At 34.3% G+C, this 14076-nt stretch overlaps 1 protein-coding gene across 1 annotated transcript in view; it reads left to right on the plus strand.

The window, feature by feature from the left end:
* Positions 1 to 14076, plus strand: part of EFCAB6 (EF-hand calcium binding domain 6) — a 244799-nt gene that overhangs the window by 82022 nt on the left and 148701 nt on the right. Inside the window, exons 10-11 of the mRNA XM_012757712.3 lie at positions 1669 to 1793; positions 7547 to 7695. Coding sequence (XP_012613166.2) covers positions 1669 to 1793; positions 7547 to 7695 — 274 coding nt within the window. The remainder of the gene's footprint in view (positions 1 to 1668; positions 1794 to 7546; positions 7696 to 14076) is intronic.

Below are 14076 nucleotides of genomic sequence, written 5' to 3' on the forward strand. Positions count from 1 at the left end.
AAACCATTTGTGATTCTTTGCAGTCGACTTTGAGAAAGAAAGTGGCTATATTTTAGATTTATTTCATTCTCTTTTATTATAAAAGTAATACCTGCTTGCTAAAAAAAGGCCAGAAAACAAAAAGGCCCAAAATAACAGTTCCCTGTAATCCTACCACTTGAATCCTAGTGCTGTGTTCTTTTCTTTTTTGAGACAGAGTTTTACTCTGTTGCCTGGGCTAGAATGCCGTGGCATCAGCTTAGCTCACAGCAAACTCAAATTCCTTAAGCAATTCTCCTGCCTCAGCCTCCCAAGTAGTTGGGACTACAAGTATGTGCCACTATGCCCCACTAATTTTATATATATATATAAATATACATAAATATATATATATAATTTTGTTTTGTTTTGTTTTTTAGTTGTCCAGCTAATTTCTATTTTTTTAGTAGAGACAGGGTCTTGCTCTTGCTCAGGCTGGTCTTGAACTCCTGAGCTCAAATGATCCGCCCACCTCGGCCTCCCAGAGTTCTAGGATTACAGGCGTGAACCACCACACCTGGCCTGCTGTGTTCTTTTTGGTGTATTATCTCCCAGATTTGCTTCTGATGCATACATGGATAGATGAATGGATAGATAGGAAGATAAAAAAATGTTTTAAAATGAAAATTAAATTATGCTAATTGTCCTTTTTAAAATCATGAAACAATATATAGCAAGAAAAATTTTCCACATCCATTAATTTAGACATGCATCTTTGTTTTTAATGTCTGGATAGTATTTCATAGATTTGATGAACCATAATCTATAAAAGATATCTTCTATTAATGGGCATTTAGATTGTTTCAATTTTTTTCTCTTACAAATGGTACAGAAAATATCCTTATCCATATACATCTGTTGAATGGTCCTGTTATTCCATGATTATAAAGTTCTGGAAGGGGATTTAAGTATATTCAAGTATGAGATTTTTATACACAAGCCAGAAATGGTTCTTACCATTTCCTTTAATCCTTGCCTATTTTACTGGCAGAAAAAAAATGTTAACTTTTAAAATTATCAATGAGCTTGAGAAGTTTTTCATACATTTATTGGACTTTTTTTAGTTCTTTTTATGTGAATTACCTGTCTATAACCTCTGTCTACTGTTCTATTGGGTATTTATGTTTATGTTATTGATTCATAAGAGCTACTCATATATTATGAAAATTGACCAGTATTTCTCATGTATGTTAGCAATATTTTTTCCTTACTCATTTTTTCACTGTTATTTTTGTGGGTTTTTTAAGCCAAAAATATTAAGTATTTATATTGTCAGTCCTATCCATTATTTAAATCATTTCTGGCATTAGTGGTTTCTTCACAGCAAGAAAGGCAATCTCACACAAAGATTATGTATTATGTAATAGTCATCTTAATTTTCTACTACTACTTTTATGATTTTTAAATTCCATTTAATGTACATTTCACTCTATCTAGAGTTTATCCTAGAGTAACATAACAAGTAGGAGACTAATTTTATTTTTTCCAGAATGTTCATCCAGTCATTTCAATGCAATTTATTAGACGGTTCATCATTTTCTTGGTTTATTCAAGTCTTAATTTTTGCCAGACTGGTGATGATTAAGAGGAAACAATATTTAAATTTACCTTTGACAATGTTAATAAACTAAAGCTATTTTGTTTTAATAGATGTCTCATTAGAGTGTCAACAAGGCAAAAATTCCAAAAAGGAGCATTTACTCAATTCTGTGTCACCTGAAGATACCGGGAAAACCTACTCCTTAGATGAAATTGAGAGGACCTTTTGCAAAGAGGTGAGAATGTTTTCCTAAAGCCACAGTTATCTAGAGTATAAACATAGCAAAGAAGACAACTGTAGAAAACTAAGGACTAGACATTATTTCTAAAATTTCTTTTGATCTTGCCTATGTGTCCTCAAGCCCTAAAACCTATTCCATCTCCTAAAAGCAGCAATAGTAACAGTAAGACTATTGCTAATAGTGATGGCCATGAGAAACCAATTGTTAAGTACATCCTTTCTGCTACTAACTCTAATGTACTAACTTTCATGTACTAACTCTAATAATAAACATATAAGACTTATATAAAGAAATGATATAACTTTATTGAGTAACATAAAGGAAAACTTGAATAAATGAAGAGGTCTTTTCTAATTCTTAGATTGGAAGATTTAGTATTAATGCCTGCTCTCACTGTATCTGAATATATATTTTTTCTTTCAAAAAATTATAATTTTTCAAAAGAGTACTTATTCTATCACATATAAAATATTTTATAAAGGCTTAAAAGTTAAGACTTTTAAGTCTTTTTAGCACTGGCCCAGCAATGGACATTCAAACTGTTTTAAAAGGATAGTTGGATAATGAACCAATCTTTATATGTGAATTTAACCTATGATATGAGGCATTTCAATAAAATATAATGGGAGCAGGGAGTGGATTATTCAGTAATTATTGAAATAAGTCACTAGCCAGCCATTTTGGGAAAAGTAAGCTTGTAATCTTCTACTCTTCATCGAAAATAAATTCTATATGTATCAACTATTTAAATTTAAAAATAAACAGTATGAGTGAAAAATTTTTAGCCTTGAAATTTAGGATCTCTTTTAAGCATGAAGTAAAGCCCAAAAGCCATAAAGGAAAAGACTGATAAATTTGACTACATGAAAATGAAAAAGGTTTTATACAGCAAAACTTTGTATAAACATATGATAAACTTGGCAAAATATGTGCAACATAAATGACAATTAAATAATAACTCTTCCTGACATACATAGAACTTTTACAAATTATTAATATAAAATTTTCAATGGAAAATGTCAATGAAGAAAAACTAGCAAGGCCAGTATTGGTAAGGGTGTGAGAGAAGTGAGCACTTTAATGTCTGTTGGTAAATTGGTAACACTTGTTTTCTCTATGTTGTTAATGACTTTATTGTTTTCATAAAAACATGACCATTACAAAATCCATGAACATACAAAAAATGTAAGCAATTCTGAAAAGTACAAAGAAGAAAGTAATAAATTATTCACAGTCCACCACCCAGAAATAATCAAAGGCAACATTTGGTGAACATAATTCTAGACCTCTCTTCATCCATATATAGAAGGATGGCTGCACAGTGGGTGGGTTGGTGGGTGGGTGAGTGGATACGTAGATAGAAATAGTTTTATAAGAAGAGGATCATGTTCCTTTTAAAAAATAAAACATTTAGCACCTTTAGTTCCAGCTACTTGGGAAGCTAAGGCAGGAGGATCACTTGAGTCCAGGAGTTCGAGGCTGCAGGTGAGTTATGATTGTGCCACTGCAGTCCAGCCTGGGTAACCCAGTGAGACTCATCTCTTAAAAACAAACAAACAAATAAAATATATTTAATTTAAATTTCCTTAAATTTACCAGATGAAAGGTAATGTCATGATCACCATTATAATTAACCCTTTTATGGGGGCTTCCTAGGTGCTAGGCAGTGTTCTAAGTGTTCTCTAGGTATTCTATCTAGTCTTCACAGCAACTCCAGGAGTTAGGTATTAATGTTATCCCAGTTTTAAGTTGAGGAAACTGAGGCATGCAGGCTTAAATGACTTGCCAGTAAGTACTGGAGCCAAGTTTAAACAAGCCCAAGCAGTGTAGCTTTATTGTCCTTGCTCTTACCCCTACAATACTGGCCTCAAGAGAAACCGCAAACATTTTTGAACTTTGGACGAATATTTGTTTCCTACAAGGCATATTAGGTAACCAAGGGGACTCTAGATAAGAAAAGAGATTTAAAAAGCCATTAAGAGCTGGAGAACTTATGATGTTTTTGAAGGATGTTTCAATTACAGACAGCATGGGCTGGCTTTCTGCTAGGAACTCGAAGTCACGGGCACTTGTGTTTTTATCCTTACCCCTCCCTCCCACGTCACAATTTTTGTTGTTTATAGTTTGTCCTTAGTCAAGTTTATAATATTTATATTTTGTTCAGTCACCATAATTCCCCATGTTGTTTTTGACTCTGTTTTATATTTACACGAATTTAGTGTGCATCACTATAGCTCAACGCTTACCCCAGTTTATCTCTCTCAGAGTTCTTTATTTTGATGTATTTTTTGGTTGGCTGGATTTCACTGTCAAGTAATTTCCTTAAGAAAGGCTCATGGGTGCTTTTCCCTTTATTTTTTTTCATATTTGAGACTATGTGCTTTTTGATTCTATACTTGCACAGCAGCTTGGCTGTGTGTAATTCTTCCATCGTACTTTCTTTTCCTCATAATGCACTAAATATTTTTTCCATTGTCTTCCGGCACTGCATGATGCTGTGGAGAAACCTGGGTCAAGCAGATTGTTTTCCCCTTGTAGGTGATTTCCTTTTTCTACTTGGATGCCTAAAGTATTTTTTTCTTGATCCTTGAAATTAAAAAAGAAAAACTAAGCTATGTCTTGGCATGGAACATTTTGACAAAGTTTCCTGGAACACAGTGTGTTCTTTTGACATACAGATTCATTCTTCCTTCGTTTCAGGAAAATTTCCTGTGTCGTATTACTAAATCATATCCCCTGTCCCTCTTTCTCCTTGTCTTTCTTTCTTCCTCCCTCCATCCTTTCTTCAGTGGTATTCCCAGTTATTCTTATATTGGATCATCTTTGCTTATCCTTGATAGCTGTCGTCTTCTCTCAAGTTGCTTTAGTCCTTTTCTTCTTTCCTCTGCCTTCATGGTTTCCAGCCACTGCTTTAATATTATTTTAAATTTCATTTTTGTCTCTTATTCTTGCTGTTTCCAATTTATTAGTTCCTATAATTATGTTATTTTTGTCTTCTATTTTCTTAGCTTCTATTTTCTTAGCTTATCCCCTCTCATCTCTTTCATTGTTTTATCATCTTCACGATTTTCTTTTCATTAATTAATTTTCTTATTTAGTTCCTTTTTGTGGCATGAAATTCTTGCAGGGAATGTATTTATTTTTTATGTTATGTTTTCTCACAGACTGGGTTATTTGTCTTTTGCCTAATGTTGCTTTCTTTCTATGTTTGCATAGCTGCGAAGCCATCTATTTCTAGCCGCCTCATGCTCAGGATGAGATTCACACACACACACACACACACACACACACACACACACACACACACACACACATTGTGGATGTAGCTGTATTATCATTTTCACTGCTGTGCAGTTTCTATTATCTAACTAGCACACAAGATATACTTTCTCCTATGGATGGACATTTGGGCTGCATCCTGTTTGTGTTAATCCAAACAATGCCACTATCAATGGCTGCAGACATAGCTTCTGGTGCACAGGTGCCAGGGTTTGTAGCTAGGAATGACAAATGCACCTAGAAGTGGAATTGCTTGCTAGATTGTTGACAACATGCCCCTCAGATTTAATTGGCAGCGTTAGATTGTTTTCCACAATATCAATTTACACTCCCACCAGAAGCAGATGATAATTCCTGTTGTTCCACATGCTCACCAACACTTAATATTGTCAGGCTTTTACATACTTGCCAGTCAGATCCAGATGAAATGGTATCTCAGCTATGATTTTAATGTTCATTTTCCTGATTACTAATGTGTTGAATAGCTTTTTATATCTTGCAACTTTTGTTTAGAAGATTTTTGGTATAAATATATTCACTTTTAACAAATAGTTATTGAGTGCCTACCACATGCCAATATTGTGGCTTTATTGTAGATATTATAATTATTAGTGAACAAAACAGACACAGTGTTTGCTGTCATAGAGATCACGCGACCTTACATCAGGGAGAGAAATGTTAAATGAATAAACACATTCATAAATAATAATTTTTTTAATTCATATGACAGAAAAGGCCAGAATGTTAGGTGAGAGAATAACAGCAGGCACTTTATTTAGATTTGGGATCAGGGAAATGTTTACAAAAATTCAATGCATAAAGATGATAAGGATGGAAAATGGTGTACCCTTTGCTGGTCCCTCAATAATGTAATGGCATACTATATATCATTTAAAAGAATCATATAGATACATGCTAGTTCTTACGGGAAAAATTTCATAACACATTGTTAAATGAAGAAAGCACTTGTCTATGTCAACAATGTCTGTACACCATAGAGAAAATTAAAAAAAAGCACTTGTCTAACCTGAAAATGTAATATGATTCCATTTTTATAAAATTATAATATATGTTTATATGATCATGTTGAGGGTTTTGGAACACTATATACAAAATTGTGGATCGTGAGACTTCCAGGCATTTTTATTTCCTTTTTTATACTTTGCTGAATTGCTTGCATTTTTTAAAACTAGGCTTGTACTTTCTTTATGAACAGTAACAATGAAAATTTGTAAAAAGATACTACTGTCACAAAGACGGTATTTCTGTTTCATACTTTGTTCTTTTTCTAAAAGCTCTTGATCATTCAGAACTGCTCTCCTGAAAAAAAATACTGGAGACCAAATGTCATTAAGATATTAGAAATGGGCTTCATTAGTCCAATAAATACACTGAGACCCTCCTCCACACCAGGCTCTTGATTCAGTTTCCCCCAGGCAGTGTGTCAGATGTAACTCACCTCCCTGAAAGAGACATGGGCAAATTTAGCCACATTTTGGGTTAATTTTATGTAACTTCCTAAGAAACTTAGGTCTTCTTTAAGAAATATAGGTCTCATAATATTTTTAAAGATTTTTCCCTTTGGAGTTCCAATATTCCTGTGCACCCTAAGGAAGATTTAATGAATATGCTTCTTATTCTTTTAGTGGATCGAGACTCTTGTACATATAATTCCATGTTCTAGCAGCTTTTTAAGAAAGTCACTTTTTATACCAAATTGATGGTTCTTTTGCTTATCTTCTTATCCCAGTTAGCAGAAAAAATTGAATTTAGAAAAGTAAGAGCATTGAAAATATTGAAGAATATTGTTATTACTCAATAGTAAACAGCAGGAAAACCTTTGGAAATAAAAAACAATCTTCACAGTATTTTTATAAGTCATATAAAAATCAGCGATTAACCTACATTATTGCATTTTAGAAGTCCTATAAGCAAAGCTCATTCATCTAGGTTCTTTGTAATTTGCCATTTAAAAAAGAATGATAAAGAAATGTCCAGTGTATACTATGTTTATACAGTCCTTATATTAATTATTTTCCTTACTTTAAAAACTACTACTATTTTTAAAAAATGTTACCAGTCTTTTTATTTGATTGGCCTGACTTAATCAGGAGAATCGTAGCGTGGGCTCACAGTAGGGAATGGTTGAACGTTTATTAAGAAAGATGTATCAAACTGGCAGATCCAGCAAGTATTTTTAGCTCTGAAATTTGAGGTGGAGCTATTATATGTGCTGTTTTTCCCTGAGAAACTTGTCTGCCTTGTCAATTGAATAGCTGTGACTGGGAATACTGTTTTGTAGTGAGCTCATCAATTAAACATTTGAAGTTCAGTACATGCCATAGTAACCTTTTTGATCAGTTTTTGGAGAGGAAAATGTGAAGAAGTTTTGGTAAAAATAAAATGGTTGAATAGCTCCATGAAGTTGATTTTCATGAATGCCATGCTCTAATTTTAATTTATTGCAGTTTGGGAAGTCCTATGAAAAGATTGAAAAGGCTCTCGGTGCAGGGGACCCATCTAAAAGTGGTTATGTGTCTTTTAATTACCTAAAGATTGTCTTTGACACCTTTGTATACCAATTACCAAGAAGAGTTTTTATCCAGTTAATGAAAAGGTAAGAGTCCCATTGTTTCCTTGACATTTTTTCCCTAAACGTCAACTGTGAGAATAAGGAACAGCTTCATTTATTTTTTATTAATGTTTTAGACTTTTTATTATTGAAAATTTTAAACATATACAAACATAAAGAGAATAATATAATGAATCTGCTAACACACCCACTACCCTGCTTTAACAATGTTCAAGTCCTGGCTAGTTGATTTCATCTGTTTCCCTGCTTATTTTCCTTAATCCTGGATATTTTTAAAATAAATACAAGACATCATATTTCCCCATATCTCTCTAAAAGATAAGAACTCTTTTTAAAAACAAGGTGAAAATACTTTTTTCACATCTAATAGTATTATCAATAATATTAATAAATATCCAGTCAAGGTTCAAATTTAACTGCATATCTCATGTTTTCTTCAATAATTTTTTTAAATCACAATCCATATTAAGTCAGTACATTGCAATTGGTTAATCTACCACAGTTTTTAAAAATCTATATGCTTTATTTATTAATTTTAGAAGTAATCTAGATTGTTTTGTGGACTTTCTTAAATTCTAGAATTGACTGATTGCAACCTCCAGTGACATTTAACATATTTCCCTGTCTCCCTCCCCCAACTCCCTTCCCTAAATTGATAGCTAGTTGTATAGACCTCTGTTCACAGTTTCTTTGGCAAGATAGGTGGTGGCAAACATATACTGACAGGTTGTCTCTTTTATGATCTTAGCAACCTTTGTTGATCATACCTAGATTTATTAACTCTAGTACTAGAGATTATAAAGTGGTGATATTCTTTGTCTATCATTTCTTCTCTTTGTTGGTGGAGTACTTCTGTATGAAAACAGCCCCCTCCTACTATTTGGTACCAGTGAGGCACCATTAGTGTGAGAAAGACAGGATATGCTTGATTCTTTCTCTTCATTTTCTACTTTCCAAAATAATGAACTAGTTCCCTAGCATCCTCCAAAAGTGATCAATGAGTGTTTTTTCTTAATTATTTTTCTTAATAATTATTATGAACTCATGAATTTAAACATATTTTATGTGTCTAAATTCATTACAGTTATTATTCTTATTGATGCTCAGTTTGTTCTATCTGGGCCAGTAGAAGCCTTTTCAAGTTTGCTCCTGAGTCTTGTTGACATGACCCAAATAGTCTTGGATAGCTTTCTTGATTTCTCTTGTGACAAAACTCTTCAGGCTCATCTTGTACATCTCCTGCCCGGACCTGGCATTAGCCATTTCTCCAAGGAACCCAGTTCCTTTCAGTTGGAAATGGTATATTATAGACAAAAATCTGGGTAAGGAATATCCTCTTTAATTTACCTGGTTTTCTATCCAGGTGAGGCCGAGAGCCTTTTCTCAGGGGAAGTAGGGTGGAAGCTAAAGGAAATATTGTGCTGTAAAACTCTGGGTAATTGGTGGATGCCTGGGGAGCTCCTAGAAAGGAGAGGCATGAGAGAAGGGGAAGGCAAACACAGCATGAAGCTGTAGCAGCTGCATCCGCTCCCCACAGCACTGCACTTTCCTCGGTAGTGCCAGAGAGAGGGTCCAGAGAGAATCACTGTGTACTAACATTATGGTTTTTATGGTGAAAAGCGAAATCTGGCCCTAGGAGTAAATATTGCCATGGTTTAGAAGACAACTCTATTGTCCTTCTTATATATGGTGAAAGTTTTCAGGAATTACATTATTGGATAGCTAAACTTTTATAGTCATTTCTTCTTATTTCATTTTTAAAATTATACAAATAATAATTTAATAGCAATAATAAAAATTAAAAACAAAAAGCCACCATTGACCTTACCTAACAAATTTACTATTTTCACTGTTCCACATTGTCTTCCATTTTGTACCTATATAAATATATAATTTTTGTAACCAGAGTACCTCTATAGTTTTATGTTGTGCTTTTAAAATAGAAATGCATATTATAGACATTTTTCAATTGGCTTCATAGTCTTCAAAATTATAATTTTAGTGGATGCATAAACTGTCATTCAGCTAGCGTTGATTGAGTGCCTTTCTCTACCAGACATGGTGGTAGGTGCTAAAAATGCAGAATCAAATAACAAATAGTCCCAACCCAGAGTGGCTCACCAGAGTGACAATGTCTGTAAAGAATACAATGGGGGCTAAGGGTGGCCAGGGTTGTGGTGTTGCTATAAACTGTTCTAGCCAGGGACCCAGGGATTTTTAGGTCCCTTTTGCTGAGTCTTTTGCACATTCACCCAGAGTTCTCAGTAGAAACAGGACACAAGAAACAACATCAGAATGAACACCCAAGTGCTAAGACTATGAATTATGTATTATATACATGTCTCCTAGCACATATATCTGAAGTACGGATTTGTCATATCTTCCTGGCCGACTGTTTCTTTGTTATTATATAATCACCTTTTCTTATCCGTATGAATGCCTTTTATGGTCTATCATATCTGATATTAAAATACTTATAGGCTTGGCCATGGTGGCTCACACCTGTAATCCTAGCACTTTGGGAGGCTGAGGTGGGAGAATTCCTTGAGGCCAGGAGTTCGAGATCAGCCTGAGCAAGAATGAGACTCCGTCTCTACAAAAAATAGAAAAATTAACCAAGCGTGGTAGTGCCCACCTATAGTCCCATCTGCTTGGGAGGCTGAGTCAGGAGGATGGCTTGAGCCCAGGAGTTCCAGGCTGCAGTAAGCTATGATTGTGCCACTGTACTCCAGGCTGGGCGGCAGAATGAGACCTGTCTCAAAAAATAAATAAATACTCATAGAAGTTTTTTAAAATATAGTGTTTGTCATGTATATCTTTTCCCATTATTTTATTTTTATTCTGATATTTTAGGTATTTCTTATAAAATAGCATATAGTAATATCTATATTTTTTAAATTCCAAATTGAAAATATGTTTGTTTTTTTTTTAACTGTCAAGTTTGGTCTACTTTCATTTATTGTGATTGATGTGTTTGGATTTTTTCCCTACCACTTATTTTGTATTTTCTGTGACTTCTTCTGCTCCTTCTTTTCTTTATTCCTTTTCTGTCTTGTTTTGTACTGGCTGAGTTTTCTTTATGACTCTTCTTTTCTTTTACTGTTTTAAGACTTAAATACTTTTAGTTCTATTCTTAAGATTGTTTTCCTTAAATTTTTCACATGTGTTTAAACTTATAAAGTCTATAGTTAATTAATATTTCTACTGTCCTGAATAAAACAAGCACCTTCAACTGACGTGTTATCATTGATGTGTGTTTTGCTTCTGCCTTGTTTTGGAAGTACCTGAAGTAGTTATTCTTGCTATTATTGTTTTACATGGTCCATGCTGTTCAGGTTTTCCCATGTTTACCAGCTTGTTTGTCCATCACTGCTTCTTACATCTCCTTCTATCTGGAGCTGATTTCATGAAGTGTGTCCTTGGATAGTCCTTTTAGTGAGATCCTGTGAGTAGTGAGCTCAGTATTTGTTTTGGAAAAAATCTTTATTTTCCCCTTACTATTTAATGAGAATTTAGCAGGAAACAAAGTTCTTGTTTGAGAGCTGTTTTCTCTTTGCTGGGAAGGTTCTCTTCATGGCCTCTGGCTTCCATTGTTGCCGTGAGAGTCTGCTGTCAGTCTGACTCTCATTCCTTCACAGGTGATTTTTTTTCCAATTGTCTTTAAGATTTTATTTTTGTTACTTCACAATTTCCCTACATGTGTCTTGGTATAGAGATCTGTCCATTTAACCTTTTTAGATTCATGCTATTGCAATCTGAGAATTAGTATTTTTCATGAATTGTAGAATGTTCTCAGCTATTATTCTTTGAATATTCTCTCCACTTCATGCTCACTGGTCTTTTCTTCTGGAACTCCTATTAAATCTATTAAATATTTTTTGGACCTTCTCATTCCATTTCTCAGCTTGCTATCTCCCTTTCATTTACATGATACCTCGTGCACCACCACTGGTAGATACACAGGGCTAACCCTAAGATCTGTGTGTTGGTAGCTATGGTCTCCACCTCCTTGCGTTGTTTCTAACTAACCCCACATGATCTAACCATGATGTTTTCCTTTGTGTTCCCTTTGAGGTCAGATGGGAGTGGACTTCCTGGGAAGTGTCTTGGAATGCTACGGGAGCTGGTTCTCTTTTCCCTCTGTAGAAACTGTAGTCCTTGGGGAATCTTCTCTGTGTGGCATTGTGCCAACTTGGGGGAGAGGGAGGGGCAATGCAGTCAAAGTGAAACTGTTTCTTTTCCCCTTTACATGTGGTTTTTATTTCATTCTGTGGACCATACAGGTGACTCAGGCTTATTTCCAACCATGGGGATTTTCACCGAGGTGTTCTTGTCTGTGGATAGTTATTGGTTGAACTTTCCATGGGGTGAGGGAAGGGTGTAGTGAAGCTGAGACCTCCTATTCTGCCATCTTGCTACATCACCTTTTGCATTTGTGAATTTTTATAAGGGTTGCCAAATTGTTCTCTCAAAAGAGTAGCAATTTACATTGCTATCAAAGTTGTGGGAGTGCTCTAGTTTCATATTATTTCCAGCCTTGAATATTACCATTGTTTTAAAATATTGATCACTTATGAGGTATAAAGTGGTGCCTTGTTATTGTTTTATTAATAGTTTCTATTTCTTGGAGTGATACTGAGGCTGGACATTTCCATGTCCCTATGGACTAACTGTGTCTCCTCTAATGTGAATTCTCTTCATGTCCTAATTGGTTAATGGCCCCATTGATAGTTTTTTAAGTTAATTTTTATCACTTGTTTAATAATTTTTCAATAATTAGGTAATTATCAAAAGACAACCCTTTTCTGTCATAAGTGCCACAGCTATTTTTCTCAGCTTGCTATCTCCCTTTCATTTACATGATGCCTCATTGTTTCAAAGTTTACATTTTAATATAATCAAATACATTAATCTTCTTTTGGAACATCTTCTGTTGCTTAAAATCTATAAATTCATCATTTTCACTCAGGCTTGATAAAAACTCCATTCTACTCTGCTTGTTTTCTTATTCTTTAAAACAAAATAAAATACATCCTAATATAAGGTGGTAGGTATCCAAGTTAAATTTTTTTCAGATAGATAATCTATTTTTCCCACCACCATTTATTACATAATCCTTCTTCCTCTATTGTTTTTAATGTCTGCTTTGCCATATATTAAATTCTTATCCATAATTTGGTCCAGTGTGTGTTTTCTATTCTGTTCTATCAATAGATTTCTACTGTACATGGACATTTCTATATAATGTTCTATCTACAATGGTTTATCCAGTTACCTTTTTATTTTCTGTTCTTCTTTCTAGAGAGAACATTGGGGTTCTTCATATTGTCACAGTTACTTGTTTCTAACCTACTTCTTGAATTTAAATAGTGATTGTCAAGGACTTAGGACTTAATTATGTTATCTCCTAAGAAGAGAGAATCTGCTGAATTCCACCATAAAAACAGTGGTCTACAGAAAATGAGTCAGAGGTGGGGATTGGTGTCCGGCAGTGCGTGGCACTGGGAGTTGCCCTGGCCCACTGGGTTGTGCCGATGCTCCTCTTTCCTTTGCTCTTCTCTCAAGCCCCCACAAGAAAGTGGTAGAGTCAGCATACCTGGGATTACTGGAGGAGAATTAACTCTTCTCTACTTATGCACTCAGAGCATCACAAGAAACCATATTTCATCTTCTAAGTTTAGGTTAATGTTCTTGTTAATTTGCCAGGATGATTCCATGTTTGTATTGGGCAAATTTTGTATGACTTTTGTATTTAAAAAATGATTTCAGTCTACTAAAAAACCTGTACATGAATATTCATAGCAGCTCTATTCATAATCACCTCAAACAGGAAACAAGCCAAATGTAACTCAGCAGGTGAACAGTAAACAAACTGGTGTGCCCATACAATGGAATATTTTTCATCAATAAAAAGGAATGAACCATTGATGTGTAAAAAATGGGTAAATCTCAAAGACATGCTAAATGAAAGAAAGCATTCTCAGAGGTTGCTCCTGTAGGATTGTATTTGTATGGCATTCTGGAAAAGGCGGGAAGAGATTAGTGGATTCCTGGGGTTGGGAGTGAGGGAAGGCTGTGCCTCCATAGGGCAGCATTTTGGAGGTGATGGGACTGTTCTGAATCCTGAGAGTAGGCATCTACACGAATCTATGCATATGTTAAAACTCATAGAACTGTACACCAAAAGAAAAAGTCAAGTTTATTATTTTAATATTACCTTTTAATATAAGAAATAAAAATTTAAAACACATGCTATTATTTTTTCTAAAGGTGAACAATACAAGAAAGAATAAAGAAGTAAAATAAAAGCTAAAATCTCACACCTAACAAAATAATTTGAGAAATTATTCTTACATCCAATTTAAGAATGGATAGTTACAAAAAAACAGGTATCTTTTTGAGTTT

This window comes from Microcebus murinus, chromosome 10 (assembly GCF_040939455.1).
Source record: "Microcebus murinus isolate Inina chromosome 10, M.murinus_Inina_mat1.0, whole genome shotgun sequence".
In the NCBI taxonomy this organism is placed as follows: domain Eukaryota; kingdom Metazoa; phylum Chordata; class Mammalia; order Primates; family Cheirogaleidae; genus Microcebus; species Microcebus murinus.